General features: G+C 41.4%; 1 protein-coding gene across 2 annotated transcripts; it reads right to left on the bottom strand.

Moving 5' to 3' along the window:
• Positions 1-7: 7 nt before the first annotated feature.
• On the bottom strand, positions 8-17,084 carry pdcd4b (programmed cell death 4b). 2 transcript variants are annotated; one of them, XM_046330063.1, is made up of 12 exons: positions 16,933-17,084; positions 16,237-16,342; positions 15,562-15,873; positions 11,483-11,577; positions 11,231-11,344; positions 10,764-10,985; positions 2,963-3,060; positions 2,029-2,143; positions 1,543-1,650; positions 1,238-1,348; positions 863-1,002; positions 8-766 (listed from the first exon to the last, which is right to left on the bottom strand). In XM_046330063.1, exons 2-12 carry the CDS (start codon positions 16,277-16,279, stop codon positions 706-708), a joined length of 1,419 nt encoding a protein of 472 aa, XP_046186019.1. In that variant the 5' UTR covers positions 16,280-16,342; positions 16,933-17,084; the 3' UTR covers positions 8-705. The 2 variants fall into 2 exon arrangements, with proteins under 2 accessions (XP_046186019.1, XP_046186020.1); XM_046330064.1 differs by having other exon boundaries at positions 16,903-17,036.
• Positions 17,085-17,209: the final 125 nt, after the last annotated feature.

The raw sequence follows: 17,209 nt of genomic DNA, 5'->3' as shown, positions 1-17,209 counted from the left end.
AATAGTAAACATTTTGTATTGCAATTTATTGAACTTTTGACAATCAGGGAGCAATTAAGACTTGCTACATTTCACAACAGTGTTCCCCAAATATAAAAATAAACATTCTGGACACCATTTTGTTGTGAAATGATCACAAACTAGTTCCCAATATCTTAACTTTATTTTTTATTAATTGCCTTGTAATTAAATAAAAAAAAGTCAAGCACAGCATAGAAATAGACTAGTCTGGTACCCAGATCTGTTTGTGCCATCTTGCCCAAATTCCTATGATAGTTGTGTAAAACAGCACAAACAGATCTTGAAACAGACAGCAGCTGGTGAGTGAAGGTGTTGCTTCGAACCAACGATCTGTCCCCCCTTTTCATTAAAAAGCTTTATACACAAACCAGTTTAATTCTTGTACAAACACTTTCATCTAGAACAAGAAAGGAGTGGCAGTGAAATAAAGAGAAAATATAAAAAAACATGGAATGACTCGTTGAGGTGTGGCACTTTCTGGGTGTTTAGCTTATACATGTATACTCAAACACCTTAAATGGGTGTATCGTCTAACTTTTCTTCAACTAAAGAACAAAGTGCGATTTTACGCATTATTTTATAAATGTACATTCTTTCACTGTTAAGGAAAACGATAACTGACATATGGATCATAGTAAAAAAGTAGCTTCAGTTTAGCGGAACATCTCTGGCACAAAAGGCTTCTCAGTAGCTTTCCAATTTGAAGCGACCGCCGTCCCCCTCGCTCACAAATCTCTTCCGGCCACTGTGAAAATAGCCAAAATCAGTACATATCGATCAATCTTAAAACATGGATGTGTGTGAGAGAGAAACAAAAATAGCAAATTAAAAAGATACTTACCGACTAGGACAAAGATCCCTCAGCTTTTCACAGATGAAGCCAGCACTGAAACTCTTGTCGACAAACTGCTCCAAGATGAAGTATGCACGAGGGACGTCGATGTTGATTTCAGCTATGTCCATGTAAACTCTTTCGTATCCCTGCAAACAAGATAATTATCATGTAAACAGTGACTTTCAATGTAATTCCAATGAAAATAATAAGTGTGGAACATTTTATAGATCACATCAATGGTAAACAGGGAGATGCAGTTGATTTTTAGGTAAAAAGTATTATATATCCCATTGGTTCTCGACCCACAATAGTTTCAACACCAGGTGGCGCCATTTGCACTGCAGTAGTAGAATGTTACCACCAGGTGGCACTCAAGCTCACCCTTCTCATTTGGTCCACAGTGATGATGAAGGACACCCACAGAAACTTCAGCAGCTGCAGAACCATTTTGAACGTTTTCTCCCCTTTGGATTCTAGGACCATGACTATGGCCTATTGATAATAGGAAGACAAGATTAATAACTTTTCTTAAAATCAACTAAGGAAAATTCAGTATATCAGTTTGATATTCTCAAGCAAAACCTTCCAACAGAGAGTACATTTCCAATGCACCTACAGGTAATACGTTCATACAAGACAACAAAAACTGGGGAAAGAAAAACTAGACAACAGATGCCGTGAGTTACCTCATAGACAAACTCATGGTGGAAGTGTGGCACCTCCAGTTCTCTCAGACACCTCTCTGCTTCCTTGTTGTCTCCAGACAGAAGATACTCCTTCAACAACAGGGTCATCTGATACAAGTAGAGAAAAGGGGATATCCAAAGTCAATGTATGCCCATTGAACACCGGAGGTTCATCGATGACAACAAAAAGGCCCGCTCATAGATAGTTCAACGGCTGAGATATTCACGTGAAGGGTGGCATGTACATCAGAGTAGCCGTAATGGACGTGTCGATATCATGTGATCACTGGAGACATCAGTTAAACTAAAGCAGGTCTTGATGACCTCACCCTCTCAAAGTGAAAGCTCAATGAAATTACATTCCAATAACTTAATTTGGAGAACAGCACAGACAGGATTTTAATAGCTGGCAGACAAAGGACAGAGCATAGAGAACACACCTGACAAGCAGCTCGTTCCGTCCTCTATAAAATGAGCAGGTCTCACCTCTCTGACGAGCTGGGTGACAGGTCTCTGACCCCCGCCTGTTCCCCAGAGGTTGTCGATGCGCAGGCCGCCCAGACCCATCTTCAACAGCACCGCCGCCCGGTCCAAGGCCGCCCTATATGGAAAAACACATGGCGACAAGTCAGTGTGGACGCTGTCATCATTCAGTCAATCATCCACCTCTACCTCCCTCGTTCATGGAATTATCCTTCCCTTAGTCATGAATTCTGCTGCCCTGGTTTATACCCTCGCATTCCAAACTCCCATAAACCATCCCTCGGGATGTATTAGATTTCCCTCAAGTTCTCTCAATGCATTCATAGAACGAAGACATTTAATTACGTAAACTCTGCCTAGCAACAAGCCACCAACTAGTCTGTAATCCATGTATGACACTCCCCCAAAAGCTTCACTCATTGGTCTCTGTATACACCCACCAAATTACAAGGCAAACAACAACATAACCCAAGGGGTTCCCAAACTTTTTGGGTCCGGATGACCCCTTTTATGATAGCAAATTCATCAGGGACCCCTCAATATCAAAACACAACTCCAACTTTAGAGTGTGATAAATGTTTTATTACGATTGCTGCAGTGCTAAAGAACATTTTAAAAGGCCCACCCCTCTGCATCAGAGAGAACATTTTAAAAGGCCCACCCCTCTGCATCAGAGAGAACATTTTGCCATTTTAAAGCTAATTTCCTGAAACTCCACACATTTTCCCACGGAGCAGGCAATTTTACAGTAGAGTTGAAAAACTGGTATGGAGTTGAAAACGGAATCTTTGATGGAGTATTGTAGATCTCTGTGAGCCTCCCAGACCTTGTTGTGCCTATAAGGGTATACTGTAAACCCCCTCAACAACATCTCCATGATCATACCACAGAAATGTGAGAAGGCGTTTCGTGTTTAATAAAGGACACCAACACATACCTTGCATGGACACAGTCGACTCTCCCCTTGTAGCCGTCTAAGTAGCTCTTGGAGAGGATCTGGTCTTTGACAGCCCGGGCAATGAATTGGCCGACGAGCTGAAAGACAAAAAGAAAAGTGTTAACACACACACACTGGTCTCGAACACTGTTCTCTCTGGTCCACCCAAAACAACAGAACAGGAAGTTAGCTCTGCCAACAAAGAAATCAAAATAAAGAGGACAGACTGAACGGTTGCCAAATCGCATGCCCATGGGCCTGAAATATCCTGCCTGCAGAATAATGGAATCCATTTGGAAATGAAGAGTCAGGAACACATGCAAGTGTAACTGCACAGCCATAAACCATTATAGTACAATACACATTTTACAATGAATTACTGCAGAGGCAAATACACAACAAATCACTTACATTTAGCATCAAAGTAGAACAATGGAGAGACCAGAGGCTGGATGGATAAACACTTGTTGTTTGGGATGAGGTGACCGTGGCAGTGTTTGTTGACATGAGTCAGAGATATGAGAGAGAGCGTGACGGGGAGGAGAAAAGCCAGAGAAAGAGCTGGCCTTGCTGTTCTGGACAGGACAAACTGGACAAAGCCTGTTGCTAATAAGCCATTGTGTCTGTGCAGACAAGAGAGCCCCAAGCGCAAGGAATCTGACCAGAACCAGTCTGGAAAGAGAGGAATGAGAGAGAAAGAGACTGCACAGTCAGGGGGAAGAACAGAGAGGGTGGCCTTGCAGGGAAGTGAGAGAGAGAGAGTAGGAGGACAGACACGTGAGAGAGAAAGTGAGAGAGGGAGGGATGATAAATAACCCTTCTATCAGCCTACTACGCTGAGCTGGCATTTTGTGCCTGGCGCTGCTGAGACAATGAGGCGAGAGATCGCATGTCTGCTCTGTGTGGACGGGGAGAACAGAAAGAAAAGAGCTGAAACTCACAATGACTTTCTTTCAGACAGTCTTATCTACAGTAAACAGTACCACAGTGGTATTCAGTAGTGTAAAGTACCAAAGTAAAAATACTGTAAGGCACAACTTTAGTTTTGTACTTTACGACTCTTACTCCACTACATTCCTAAAGAAAATAATGTACTTTTTATTCCATACGTTTTCCCCGACACCCAAAAGTACTCGTTACATTTTGAATGCTTAACAGGACAGGAAAATGGTCCAATTCACACACTTATCAAGACAACATCCCTGGTCAGCCCTACTGCCTCTGATCTGGAGGACTCATTAAAACACAAATGCTTAATTTGTCAATTATGACTGAGTGCCCCTTGGCTATCAGTAAATATATACAGTACCAGTCAAACATTTGCATACATCTACTCATTCAAGGGTTTTCTATATTTTTACTATTTTCTACATTGTAGAATAGTGAAGACATCAAAACTATGAAATAACACATATAGAATCATGTAGTAATAAAAAGTGGTAACAAATCAAAAATATTTTATATTTGAGATTCTGCAAAGTAGCCCCCCTTTGCCTTGACAACTTTGCACACTCGTGGCATTCTCACAACCAGCTTCATGAGGTAGTCACATGAATGCATTTCAATTAACAGGTGTGCCTTGTTAAATAAAAGTTAATTTGTGGAATTGCTTTCCTTCTTAATGCTTTTGAACCAATCAGTTGTGTGGTAGGGACAAGGTAGGGGTGGTATACAGAATAAAGCCCTGTTTGGTAAAAGACCAAGGCCATATTATGGCAAGAACAGCTCAGATAAGCAAAGAGAAAACAGTCCATTGTTACTTTAAGACATGAAGGTCAGCCAATAAGGAAAAGGTCAAGAACTTTTAATTTCTTCAAGTGTAGTCATTGTCAATAACAATTTGTTCTTAACTGGACTTGCCTAGTTAAATAAAATAAATAACCAAGCGCTATGATGAAACTGGCTCTCATGAGGACCGCCACAGGAAAGCACGACCCAGAGTTACCTCTGCTGCAGAGCATAAGTTGATTAGAGTTACCAGCCTCAGAAATTGCAGCCCAAATAAATTAAGTAACAGACAACTGTTCAGAGGAGACTGAATCAGGCCTTCATGGTCGAATAGGAAACCACTAATGGACACCAATAAGAAGAGACTTTCTTGGGCCAAGAAACACGAGCAATGGACATTAGACTGGTGGAAACATGTCCTTTTGTCTGATGAGTCCAAATGTGAGATTTTTGGTTCCAACCACTGTCATTGTGAGACGCAGAGTAGGTGAACGGATGATCGCCGCATGTGTGGTTCCCACCATGAAGCATGGAGGAGGAGGTGTGATGGTGCTTTGCTGGTGACTGTCTGATTTATTTAGAATTCAAAGCACACTTAACCAGCATGGCTACCACAGCATTCTGAAGCAATACGCCATCCCACCTGGTTTGCGCTTAGTGGGACTATCATTTGATTTTCCAACAGGACAATGGCCTAACACACCTCCAGGCTATTTGACCGAGAAGGAGAGTGATGGAGTGCTGCATCAGATGACCTGGCCTCCACAATCACCAAACCTCAACCCAATTTATATGGTTTGGGATGAGGTGGACTGCAGAGTTAATAAAGCAGCAAAAAAAGCACTCCGCATATGAGGGAACTCCTTCAAGACTGTTGGAAAAGCATTCCAGGTGAAGCTGGTTGAGACAATTCTTCAACTGGGCTTGATTGAGCTTGCCTGGCGCAGTGGAACGGAACACACAAAGTGGAAACCTTGTCCACCTGGCACTCTGAGGCAAATGTATTTCAAATACTGTTTGAACCCAGCCCTGTTATGCACACAGGGTACAGTACAACAACATACAATGCTTTTTGTTGATGTCACTACTGTGTGGGATGTATCTGGGACAAATCATTCACCAAATCATGTAATGAATAAACTGTCGTGGTAAAAACACATTGATACAACAGCAGCTAAAATGGGGAGAAGTCTGTCCATAATAAAGTGCTGCTCTGCCTTCTTAACAGCACTATCAACAAGGCAGGTCCTAGAGGCCCTAGTGTTGTCGCACCTAGACTACTGTTCAGTCTTGTGGTCAGGTGGCACAAAGAGGGACAGAAAAATGACAATTGGCTCAGAACAGGGCAGCACGGCTGGCTCAGAACAGGGCAGCACGGCTGGCTCAGAACAGGGCAGCACGGCTGGCCCTTAAATGTACACAGAGAGCTAATATTAATAACATGCATGTCAATCTCATGGCTCAAAGTGGAAGAGAGATTGACTTCACTACTTGTTTTTGTAAGAAGTGTTGACAAGCTGAATGCACCGAGGTGTCCGTTGTAAAACTACTAGCACACAGCTCGGACAGCCATGCATACTAGAGGTCGACCGAGTAATCAGGGCCGATTTCAAGTTATAACAATCGGTAATCAGCCTTTTTGGACGCCGATTACATTGCAATTCACGAGGAAACTGCATGGAAGGCTGACCACCTGTTACTCGAGTGTAGTGTCAAAAGGACCTTGTGGCTGCAAGGAGCCAAGTTAAGTTGCTAGCTAGCATTAAACTTCTCTTATAAAAACAATCAATCAATCTTCACAGAATCACTAGTTAACTTAGTAATATCATCAACCATGTGTAGTTAACTAGTTTGTCCTGCGTTGCATATAATCAATGCGGTTCCTGTAAATGTATCGTCGAACCACAGCCTACTTCAACTTCGCCAAACAGGTGATGAGTTAACAAAAGTGCATTCGTGGAAAAAGCACAATTGTACCCAACTATCAATGCCTTTCTTAAAAGCAATACACAGAAGTATATTTTTTAAACCTGCATATTTAGTTTAAAATTCATGTTAACAGGCTAGGGAAATTGTGTCACTACTCTTGCGTTCATTGCACGCAGAGTCAGGGTATATGCAACAGTTTGGGCCGCCTGGCTCGTTGCGAACTGTGAACTCATTTGCCAGAATTTTACGTAATTATGACATAACATTGAAGGTTGTGGAACGTAATAGCAATATTTAGACTGGTTGCCACCCGTTAGATAAAATACAGAAAGGTTCCATATTTCATTGAAAGAATAAACGTTTAGTTTTCGAAATGATTGTTTCTGGATTTGACCACATTAATGACCAATGGCTCGTAGTTCTGTGTGTTTATTATAATTAAGTGTATGATTTGATAGAGCAGTCTGACTGAGCGGTGGTAGGTAGCAGCAGGCTCATAAGCATTCATTCAAACAGTACTTTACTGTGTTTGCCAGCAGCTCTTAGCAATGCATGATGCACAGCGCTGTATATCACTTCAAGCCTATCAACTACTGAGATTAGGCTGGCAATACTAAAGTGCCTATTAGAACATCCAATAGTCAAAGGTATATGAAATACAAATGGTAGAGAGGGAAATAGTCAACGCATCATAATTCCTATAATAACTACAACCTAAAACTTCTTAACTGGGAACATTGAACCTCCAGATTTCATATGTTCTCATGTTCTGAGCAAGGAACTTAAAATGGTCGCTTTTTTTACATGGCACATATTGCACTTTTACTTTCTTCTCCAACACTTTTTGCATTATTTAATCACATTTTCGTATTTATTTGAGATTAAATAGATTTTATTTATGTATTAAGTTAAAATAAAAAGGGTTCATTATTCATTCAAGATTGTTGTAAATATTATTAAAAATGAGAAAAAAAATTGTTGGCTGATTAACTGGTATCGGATTTGTTTTGGTCCTCCAATAATCGGTCGACCTCTAATGCATCCCCCACAAGACATTTTACACTGCTGCTACTCTGTTGTCTATACAGTCACTTTAATAACGACCTACATGTACATAATACCTCGACTAACCGGTACCCCCTGTATATAGCCTCTGTATTGTTATTTTACTATCGTTCAATTTTTGTTACTTTTATTGGCTTACTGGTGCTCTTTCATGCCGTCCCTAGGAGGGGTGCATCACTTGAGTGGGTTGAGTCACTGACGTGATCTTCCTGTCTGGGTTGGCGCCCCCCCTTGGGTTGTGCCATGGCGGAGATCTTTGTGGGCTATACTCGGGCTCGTCTCAGGATGGTAAGTTGGTGGTTGAAGATATCCCTCTAGTGGTGTGGGGGCTGTGCTTTGGCAAAGTGGGTGGGGTTATATCCTGCCTGTTTGGACCTGTCCGGGGGTATCATCGGACGGGGCCACAGTGTCTCCCGACCCCTCCCGTCTCAGCCTCCAGTATTTATGCTGCAGTAGTTTGTGTGTCGGGGGGCTAGAGTCAGTTTGTTATATCTGGAGTACTTCTGTCTTATCCAGTGTTCTGTGTAAATTTAAGTATGCTCGCTTTCTCTCGGAGGACCTGAGCCCTAGGACCATGCCTCAGGACTACCTGGCATAATGACTCCTTGTTGTCCCCAGTCCACCTGGCCGTGCTGCTGCTCCAGTTTAAACTGTTCTGCATGCGGCTATGGAATCCTGACCAGTTCACCGGACGTGCTACCTGTCCCAGACCTGCTGTTTTCAACTCTCTAGAGACAGCAGGAGTGGTAGAGATACTCTTAATGATTGGCTATGAAAAGCCAACTGACATTTACTCGTGAGGTGCTGACTTGCTGCACCCTCAACAACTACTGTGATTATTATTATTTGACCATGCTGGTGATTTATGAACATCTTGGCCATGTTCTGTTATAATATCCACCCGGCACAGCCAGAAGAGGACTGGCCACCCCTCATAGCCTGGTTCCTCTCTAGGTTTCTTCCTAGGTTTTGGCCTTTCTAGGGAGTTTTTTCTAGCCACCGTGCTTCTACACCTGCATTGCTTGCTGTTTGGGGTTTTAGGCTGGGTTTCTGTACAGCACATTGAGATAGCTGATGTATGAAGGGCTTCATAAATACATTTGATTTGATCTCTATTCCACATCAGGTAACTGATCTAAGCAGTAGAATCAGACAAAAAAACAGGTAAAAATACACCTTTTGGAACAGCGGGGACTGTGAAGAGACAAAGGTACAGACCAACGCATATTGTTGTATGGTGGTATTATACATGTTGTATTATACATGTTGTAGTGTAATATTGTTGTATTATACATGTTGTATTGTAGTGGTGTAATATTGTTGTATTATACATGTTGTATTGTAGTGGTGTAATATTGTTGTATTATACATGTTGTATTGTAGTGGTGTAATATTGTTGTATTATACATGTTGTATTGTAATATTGTTGTGTAATATTGTTGTATTATACATGTTGTAGTGTAATATTGTTGTATTATACATGTTGTATTGTAGTGGTGTAATATTGTTGTATTATACATGTTGTATTGTAGTGGTGTAATATTGTTGTATTATACATGTTGTATTGTAGTGGTGTAATATTGTTGTATTATACATGTTGTATTGTAGTGGTGTAATATTGTTGTATTATACATGTTGTAGTGTAATATTGTTGTATGGTGGTATTATACATGTTGTATTGTAGTGGTGTAATATTGTTGTATTATACATTGTAATATTGTATGGGTATTATACATGTTGTATTGTATTATACATGTTGTATTGTAGTGGTGTAATATTGTTGTATTATACATGTTGTATTGTAGTGGTGTAATATTGTTGTATTATACATGTTGTATTGTAGTGGTGTAATATTGTTGTATTATACATGTTGTATTGTAGTGGTGTAATATTGTTGTATTATACATGTTGTATTGTAGTGGTGTAATATTGTATTGTATTATACATGTTGTATTGTAGATGTGTAATAGTGGTGTAATATTGTTGTAGTGGTGTAATATTATTGTATGGTATTATACATGTTGTATTGTAGTGGTGTAATATTGTTGTATGGTGGTATTATACATGTTGTATTGTAGTGGTGTAATATTGTTGTATGGTGGTATTATACATGTTGTATTGTAGATGTGTAGTGGTGTAATATTGTTGTATGGTGGTATTATACATGTTGTATTGTAGTGGTGTAATATTGTTGTATGGTGGTATTATACATGTTGTATTGTAGATGTGTAGTGGTATAATATTGTGGTATTATACATGTTGTATTGTAGATGTGTAATATTGTTGTATGGTGGTATTATACATGTTGTATTGTAGTGGTGTAATATTATTGTATGGTGGCATTATACATGTTGTATTGTAGATGTGTAGTGGTATAATATTGCTGTATTATACATGTTGTATTGTAGATGTGTAATATTGTTGTATGGTGGTATTATACATGTTGTATTGTAGATGTGTAGTGGTGTAATATTGTTGTATGGTGGTATTATACATGTTGTATTGTAGATGTTTAGTGGTGTAATATTGTTGTATGGTGGTATTATACATGTTGTATTGTAGATGTGTAGTGGTGTAATATTGTTGTATGGTGGTATTATACATGTTTTATTGTAGTGGTGTAATATTGTTATATGATGTATTGTATTATATGTGATGTAAGTGCCTTAATGTGTTTGGACCCCAGGAAGAGTAGCTGCTGCCTTGGCAACAGCTAATGGGGATCCCTAATAAATACCATGTTTGAACAGTGCGTCTTGACTTTACAGTAGATCGGAACGGTCAGATGACTATTGTAACTGTAAAGCTCTTATTTTATGACCCGAATATAGAATTTCCAAACAGAACATATGCGTTCTGTTCTGAGAGACTGGTCCAGTTTGCATGCAGAACAGAACACAGAAGCACAGCACAAGCATAAAAAGACACCACATATACACACTGCAGTGCGCCTGCTAAGTCACTCAAACATTCACAAGGGCACACGGTCCAACACATTGGCCTCCACGGTCAATTAGACATTTTCACAGATACACCCAAACACTTCTATTCTTAGACGGCGCGATATCACACACACTACCTGAGGGGCTCCAGGTGTGTCCAACACCAGGTCAGGCAGCTCCCTTAGTAACTTGTCAAATGAGCTCTCCACGTCGCTACGGCTCAGCACGCGGCCACACAGGTCCGTCAACAGCCTGGACGTCAGCTCTCTGTGGCTGGCCTTTGCCTCCAGGGCCAGGCTCACAGCCAGCATGGGCACCCCGCTAGACATGGAGCCCAGGTTGAGTTCACCCAGGAGCTCCTACGGAGGGGAGAGAGGGGGATGGGTTTTGGTCAGATGGAATAAAGAGTCGATCATGGAGAGAGACATAGAGACTTGGCCAAGAAGAGGGAGTGGGCTCATAGGGTCAAATCAGAGCACATAGCTACATCCTTCAGAATTAACTCTGTCTACTGTCAGATAAAAAGACAGAAGCAGGTCCACCAGTGTTTAGGACATTAAAAGCACTAGTTCGCCCTACAGAGAACACGTTGAAATTAACCTACCGCTACTTCGTTGGTGTCGCCGTGTTCAAAGTACTCCTGCACGATGGGAGTGAGCGTCTTCTCAAAGGCCCCCTCCTCCAGCGGAGGAACCACCGTCTCATACACACAGTTCTCCTGTAGACAATGAAGCCGATCAAGACTGGATACCAAAAAACGTGTATAGTTTACTTAAGGCCCCGAGTTCTTATGAGCAGGTAAAACTCCGGTACAATATGGTTAGGACCCTAACGCAGACGGTCATAAGTCCAATACCTGAGCTTCGTCATAGTTGGGGTCTTTGACGTCGACCTCCTCCAGGTCGTACACTTCTCCAGGTGGGCCCCACACCCCTTTGCCCCCCGCCCCACCTGACAAAGAACAAAGACAATGCCTGTGATGTTTTCAAAAACAGAAACAGTTTCATGGTGCAAAATAGTTTAAATCTGTATGTAGCAAAACATTAAAATATTATAATCTGGCAGTGCGATTTAAAAGATGCAATATGCAGAAATCGCGCCGCCATTTCCTGGTTGCTAAAATAGTTTGCGACAAAACAAGTAACTATAGTGTAGAGAATCATTGTACCATCTAAACCACTGAAGTGTCTTTTACATAGCCCAAAATGTTGTATTTTCAACTGCAAAGACAAAACTTAACAGGAAGCATAGAAATCGCCACATATACTGAACAGAAATATAAGAAGCAACATGTAAAGTGTTGGTCCCATGTTTACCATACGCACAAAAAGCATATTCTCCCAAATTGTGTGCACAAATTTGCTTATATCCCTATGAGGTGAGCATTTCTCCTTTGCCAATATAATCCATCCACCTGACAGTTGTGGCGTAACAAGAAGCTGATTAAGCAGCATGACCATTACACAGATGCACCTTGTACTGGGGACAATAAAAATCCACTCTAAAATGTGCAGTTGTGTCACACAGAATACTACAGACGTCTCAGGTTGAGGGAGCGTGCAATTGGAAAGCTGACTGCAAAAATGTCCACCAGATCTCTTGCCAGAGAATTAAATGTTCATTTCTCTACCATAAACCGCCTCCCAATGTCATTTTAGAGAATTTGTCAGTACGTCCAACAGGCCTCACAATGTGTAACCCGTCGCCAACCCAGGAGCTCCACATCCGGATTCTTCACCTAAAGGATCATCTGAGACCAGCCACCCGGACAGCTGATGAAACTGAGTAGCATTTGTCTGTAATAAAGTATTTTTTGTGGGAAAAATGCATTCTGATTCACTGGGAAGTCAGGCCCAGCCAGTGGGCCTATGCCCTCCCAGGCCCACCCATGTCTGCACCCCTGCCAAGTCATGTAAAATCCATAGATTAGGGCCTAATGATTTATTTCAATTGACTGATGTCCTTATTTGAACTGCAACTCCATAAAATCATTGTTTATATATTTGTTCAGTATAAAAATAGCCACAGAATGCTCCTTTCTTCAGCAATGTGAGTTTGTAAGTCGCTCTGGATAAGAGCGTCTGCTAAATGACTTAAATGTAAATGTAAATGTTATAAAAAGGTTGCTACTATTGATGCATTGCTCAGATTAAGGTGAAGTCATCCCTAGACATTGGTTTTAGGGTCAGTTCCGCATTTCCCCCTCTTAGGGTTAAGGTTAGGATTTAGGGAAGGCAAGCTGATCCTGGATCTGAGTCACCCCAGAGCTTTCAAAAACATTCTACTATCCAGTAGCCGATATGTGGTCACCTGCAGCGGGTTGACATTACAATGCAGCCTACATTCGAACGGCACACAAACACTGTGCTGACAAAGGAAAGAAGATCAACAGTACAATATACAGCACGGCACACACACAGCAGCGTTCTGTGCTTGAGACAGGATGTCTCCAATACAACTGAAGGGAAACACTGAAAACCACCTTCTCCAGAAAGACAGAACATACGTCACAAAATACCACAGGCAGACAAAGACACGACTGATTGAGGAAGCCAATATGAAACATTACTACAAACAGGAACTGGGCTAACTATACAGGGGTACAGATCAGGGGAGCACAACAATACCCCCTTCCTCGATATGACACTTCCTATAGAGTGTGTGTTGTCAGAAAGGATAGCACTTTAAAGGCTCAACTGGTGACAGACCACTTATTTGTTTTAAAGGGGTCATTCCTCATTAGTAAGTAAGTGTTACACAAAGCCACATCTGTTGGTGGCTCTGTAGAAACAGATTGCCAGTCTATTTAAGAAGAGAGCCATTTCCAAAGCAGCTCAGCTTGTCTAGGCCTACATGTTTTAAACCCCCCACCCTCCTATAAGTCCCACCCAGTGTGTGTGTGTTACATTTCGCCTGTATATAGCTCTGCCCCTTTAGAATGTTGTCTCTGCCGTGGCCGATTCCGGAACATGATGTACAGTGCCTTTGCGAAAGTATTCGGCCCCCTTGAACTTTGCGACCTTTTGCCACATTTCAGGCTTCAAACAAAGATATAAAACTGTATTTTTTGGTGAAGAATCATCAACAAGTGGGACACAATCATGAAGTGGAATGACATTTAATGGATATTTCAAACTTTTTTAACAAATGAAAAACTGAAAAATTGGGCGTGCAAAATTATTCAGCCCCCTTAAGTTAATGCCGAATACTTTCGCAAGGCACTGTACCTATTACCCTTGTTGCCCTGAGAGATTCCACCCATAGAATAGTTTGTTACGCTTCCAAAACCTTACACCACTAACTTTTACAGGAGCTCCTAAACCACAGCGGGACCTAGACTGTGTTCCAAACGGCACCCTACTCCCTTTACTATAGTGAATAGGTTGCCATTTGGGACAGAAGCCCAGGCATTTACATTGACATCATGGCACCGTTCTTTGGTTACATAACTCAAATACGTCTGTGCCAAGACAATACGGCTCTTTCCTATCAGAAAATAACTAACTGTGCTTCTGAACTAACTGTACTGTGCTTCTGCAAGATGTTATTTTGGCAATGGGGACTGACAAAGGCCAAGAAAGATACTGCGGTTTCATTTTATCAGATAAGAACTGAACCAACCAGTTCAAAAGGTGTCTCAGAGCATGAGTACTGATCTGGGATCAGATTCCCACATAATCATATCCATTAAGATCTAAAAAGGCTAAACTGATCCTTTATCAGCACTCTTACTCTGAAAGTCACTGTCAATATGGGACCAGAGAACAGACAGCTGGGGGTATGGCAAGCTGCTCGGACTACAGCCCAAATGACACCCTATTCCCTATGTAGTGCACTACTTTTGACCGGGGCCCATAGGGATCTGGCTAAAAGTAGTGCACAATATATAGAATAGGGTACCATCTGGGACACACACTTTGACTCTGCAGAGAAGCAGCTTCCTCTCCAGTAGTACATGCATGACAATTCAGCAGTTATGTATAAGGTGATTACAAAGTAGTAAATAGCTTATCACCTTGAAGATTAATATGAATGCAACTATAAGATTTAAAAGGAGTCAATCATGTCATTGGTAAACAAGCCAGGCTAGTTGGAGCTGTTGGCCACAATGGGAAGGGGAAGTGATGTCATCTACAACAAACCACCATGCTCTTGCCATCTAGGTTACTTTATTGTTATTGCCTAGTTTGCATGTCTTTGGACATGTCTTTGTTTCAGTTATCCAAACCTGTTAGACAAAGAGCCATTGGTTGGATATTATAATGGGCTGAATTATGGAGCATCTATTACTAATATGATTTAAATATTTTGTTTCCTTTATTTTTGACTCCAGGAAGGATCATGAATCACCCACAAACCATCAACAAAGTCATTCACCTTCAAGGTCATAGGTCTCGGTCAAAAGTCTAGTAGATGCCAAAAGGAGATAAGAGTTGTGTTAATATAAGTGAGTGTGAATGGATCAGCCTCACCTGGCCATTAGTTTTTACACGCTAATCAGTTTACTACTGGGCTGGCAGTTGGAGAGGCAGGGACAGAGAGAGATCTCTTGGGGACTAACTAGATCATGAGTAGCCTTGATTCCAGCCAACAAGAATATGGTGTGATCTCTGGTCACGCAAGATAGGACACACGACATTGTAACTATGTAGGCAATGATGGGCTATTCCTTGAAGCATATTTCTGCTCAAAGCACTAACAGACTAACTTGTTGCTCTATAAATGTTAACGTCCCATTACTGGTCTTTGGTAGGCTTCAATGGCCTTACCTTCCCTAGCCGTGACATCACGTTATCACAAGTAGGCCTGTTAACAACACTTCATTACATAACCACATAAATAGTCACTTCCCCCATTCCTTTCTCTGACAGTCCTCTTCTCTTATCTTCCATTTAACATTATATGCGTTTCTAACATCGACATAACTCCCCATACCTTTCTTTGGAAGTCCTCTTCCCTTCCCTGCCCGAGACTTCCTGTCCAGCAGTTTGCTCTTGGGGCTGGTGGGGGGTGCGGTGCCATTAGTACCCCGGGAGGGGTCCCCGTTCTCACTAAACGAGTCCCCTCTCCCAGAGTCTTTAGAAGAAGTCTTCCTCAGCCTCCTCTTCGCTTTGGCTTTGAGACGGGCCTCGTGGATACTGTTAGGTGCTGAAATCCAGTTGCCATTTATTTCGTTCTTGATGTTTTTGGTGATAATGCCGTTCTCCTCGTCGCCCGATAGGAAAGAGTCACTCAGATCGTCTGCGTCTGTTGGCAGGGGGTGAAAGAGGTGGTGGAAGACAAGGTAAGAAGGCAGTTTGACTGATTTACCAGAACAAACTCTATTTGCAGATGTTATATTTCATGACAGAGGTTATGGATAACTATAAGGTCATTTGATGTTCACAATGCACTAATTGTCTTATAAACATAGTTTTAAAGTGATAGTGTGTATTTAATATAATGCATTATGTTATTCTTGGCTATATAAAATGTAAGGCCAGCAGAATACAAATCATGATCAGTGGTTACAGAAACCGCTGCAGTCACTGCAAGTTAGAGTCACCAGTAATCACTGAGCTACTTCCGCATCAAAAGTCCAGACAGACTAGACTGGTAAAGATAACTTACCAAGGGGGTTAGCGTTCAGCCATGCCTCGCAGTCAGTTGCCATTGTTTTAAAAAGTGGATTTGGAGCAGCGGAAATGCGTGCGAATCAAAAAAAATATGCAGACACCTAAAATGATAAAATAACGTTTCAATTCATTTGGATGTGCATTAATTTCATTGGCACGTCAACATGTCCAGACAAGCCCCCCACCCCACCCACCCCTGACCTAATTCATGCATTGATAATCTCCAGACTAAATACAAATCGGTCTACAAAATGTTTTTGGAAAGCAGCAAAGCAAATCACTTCTGTCAGTTAATCGCAAGCTCCTGCTGCGACGACGCACCACTACGCAGGCAAAACAATGACCGCATCGTTGTGCAGAAATCAATGACGAGATATTACACGGTAAAAATTGTAAGCATTGAAACAACAAGAGTTAAGTACAGCTTAAAGTTGATGCACTCTATATATAATGTATATTTCAGGGATAATTTGTATATTGTCATTAGCTTTGCAGTTATCACAAAGTTGAAGGCTGCCTCGATTGTTGTCACTTGGCAGCCCAAGTCCCAAGCGACGGGAAAATGCACGACAACAACAAAGCCAGCTATATTGCAGTAGGTAAAATCATTTATCGTCGAATTAAAAGAGCTGCTCCATAATGTCATACATTAGCTGTCTACCTTTTGCGTATCCAAAGGAAAATCACTGACCGTGTCTGCCGTTGAAGCTGCTAGTTGATGTGGGTTTTAAATTCAGTTGTTTTTATGTTGTATACCCAGCAACACTTGGCATAGAATTGTGTTTGAGATATACGATTGGCTGACCTTGCAAACGTGTTGTAAAGAGGGCACCAATCAAAATCCCGGATGAGACCTGGCTTCTCGTATTTTCTGTGGTCGACTTCCTAATGATGTAGTGCTGCCCCCTATCGTTGGGGTTGCAGAGTAGCAACAATGCGTTTTTGTAAAACTTTCAACACTATTGCTA

This window comes from Oncorhynchus gorbuscha, linkage group LG26 (genome assembly GCF_021184085.1).
Source record: "Oncorhynchus gorbuscha isolate QuinsamMale2020 ecotype Even-year linkage group LG26, OgorEven_v1.0, whole genome shotgun sequence".
Taxonomy (NCBI): Eukaryota; Metazoa; Chordata; class Actinopteri; order Salmoniformes; family Salmonidae; genus Oncorhynchus; species Oncorhynchus gorbuscha.
The sequence above is the reverse complement of the archived record's forward strand: the minus strand, read 5'-3'. Positions and strand labels throughout refer to the sequence as shown.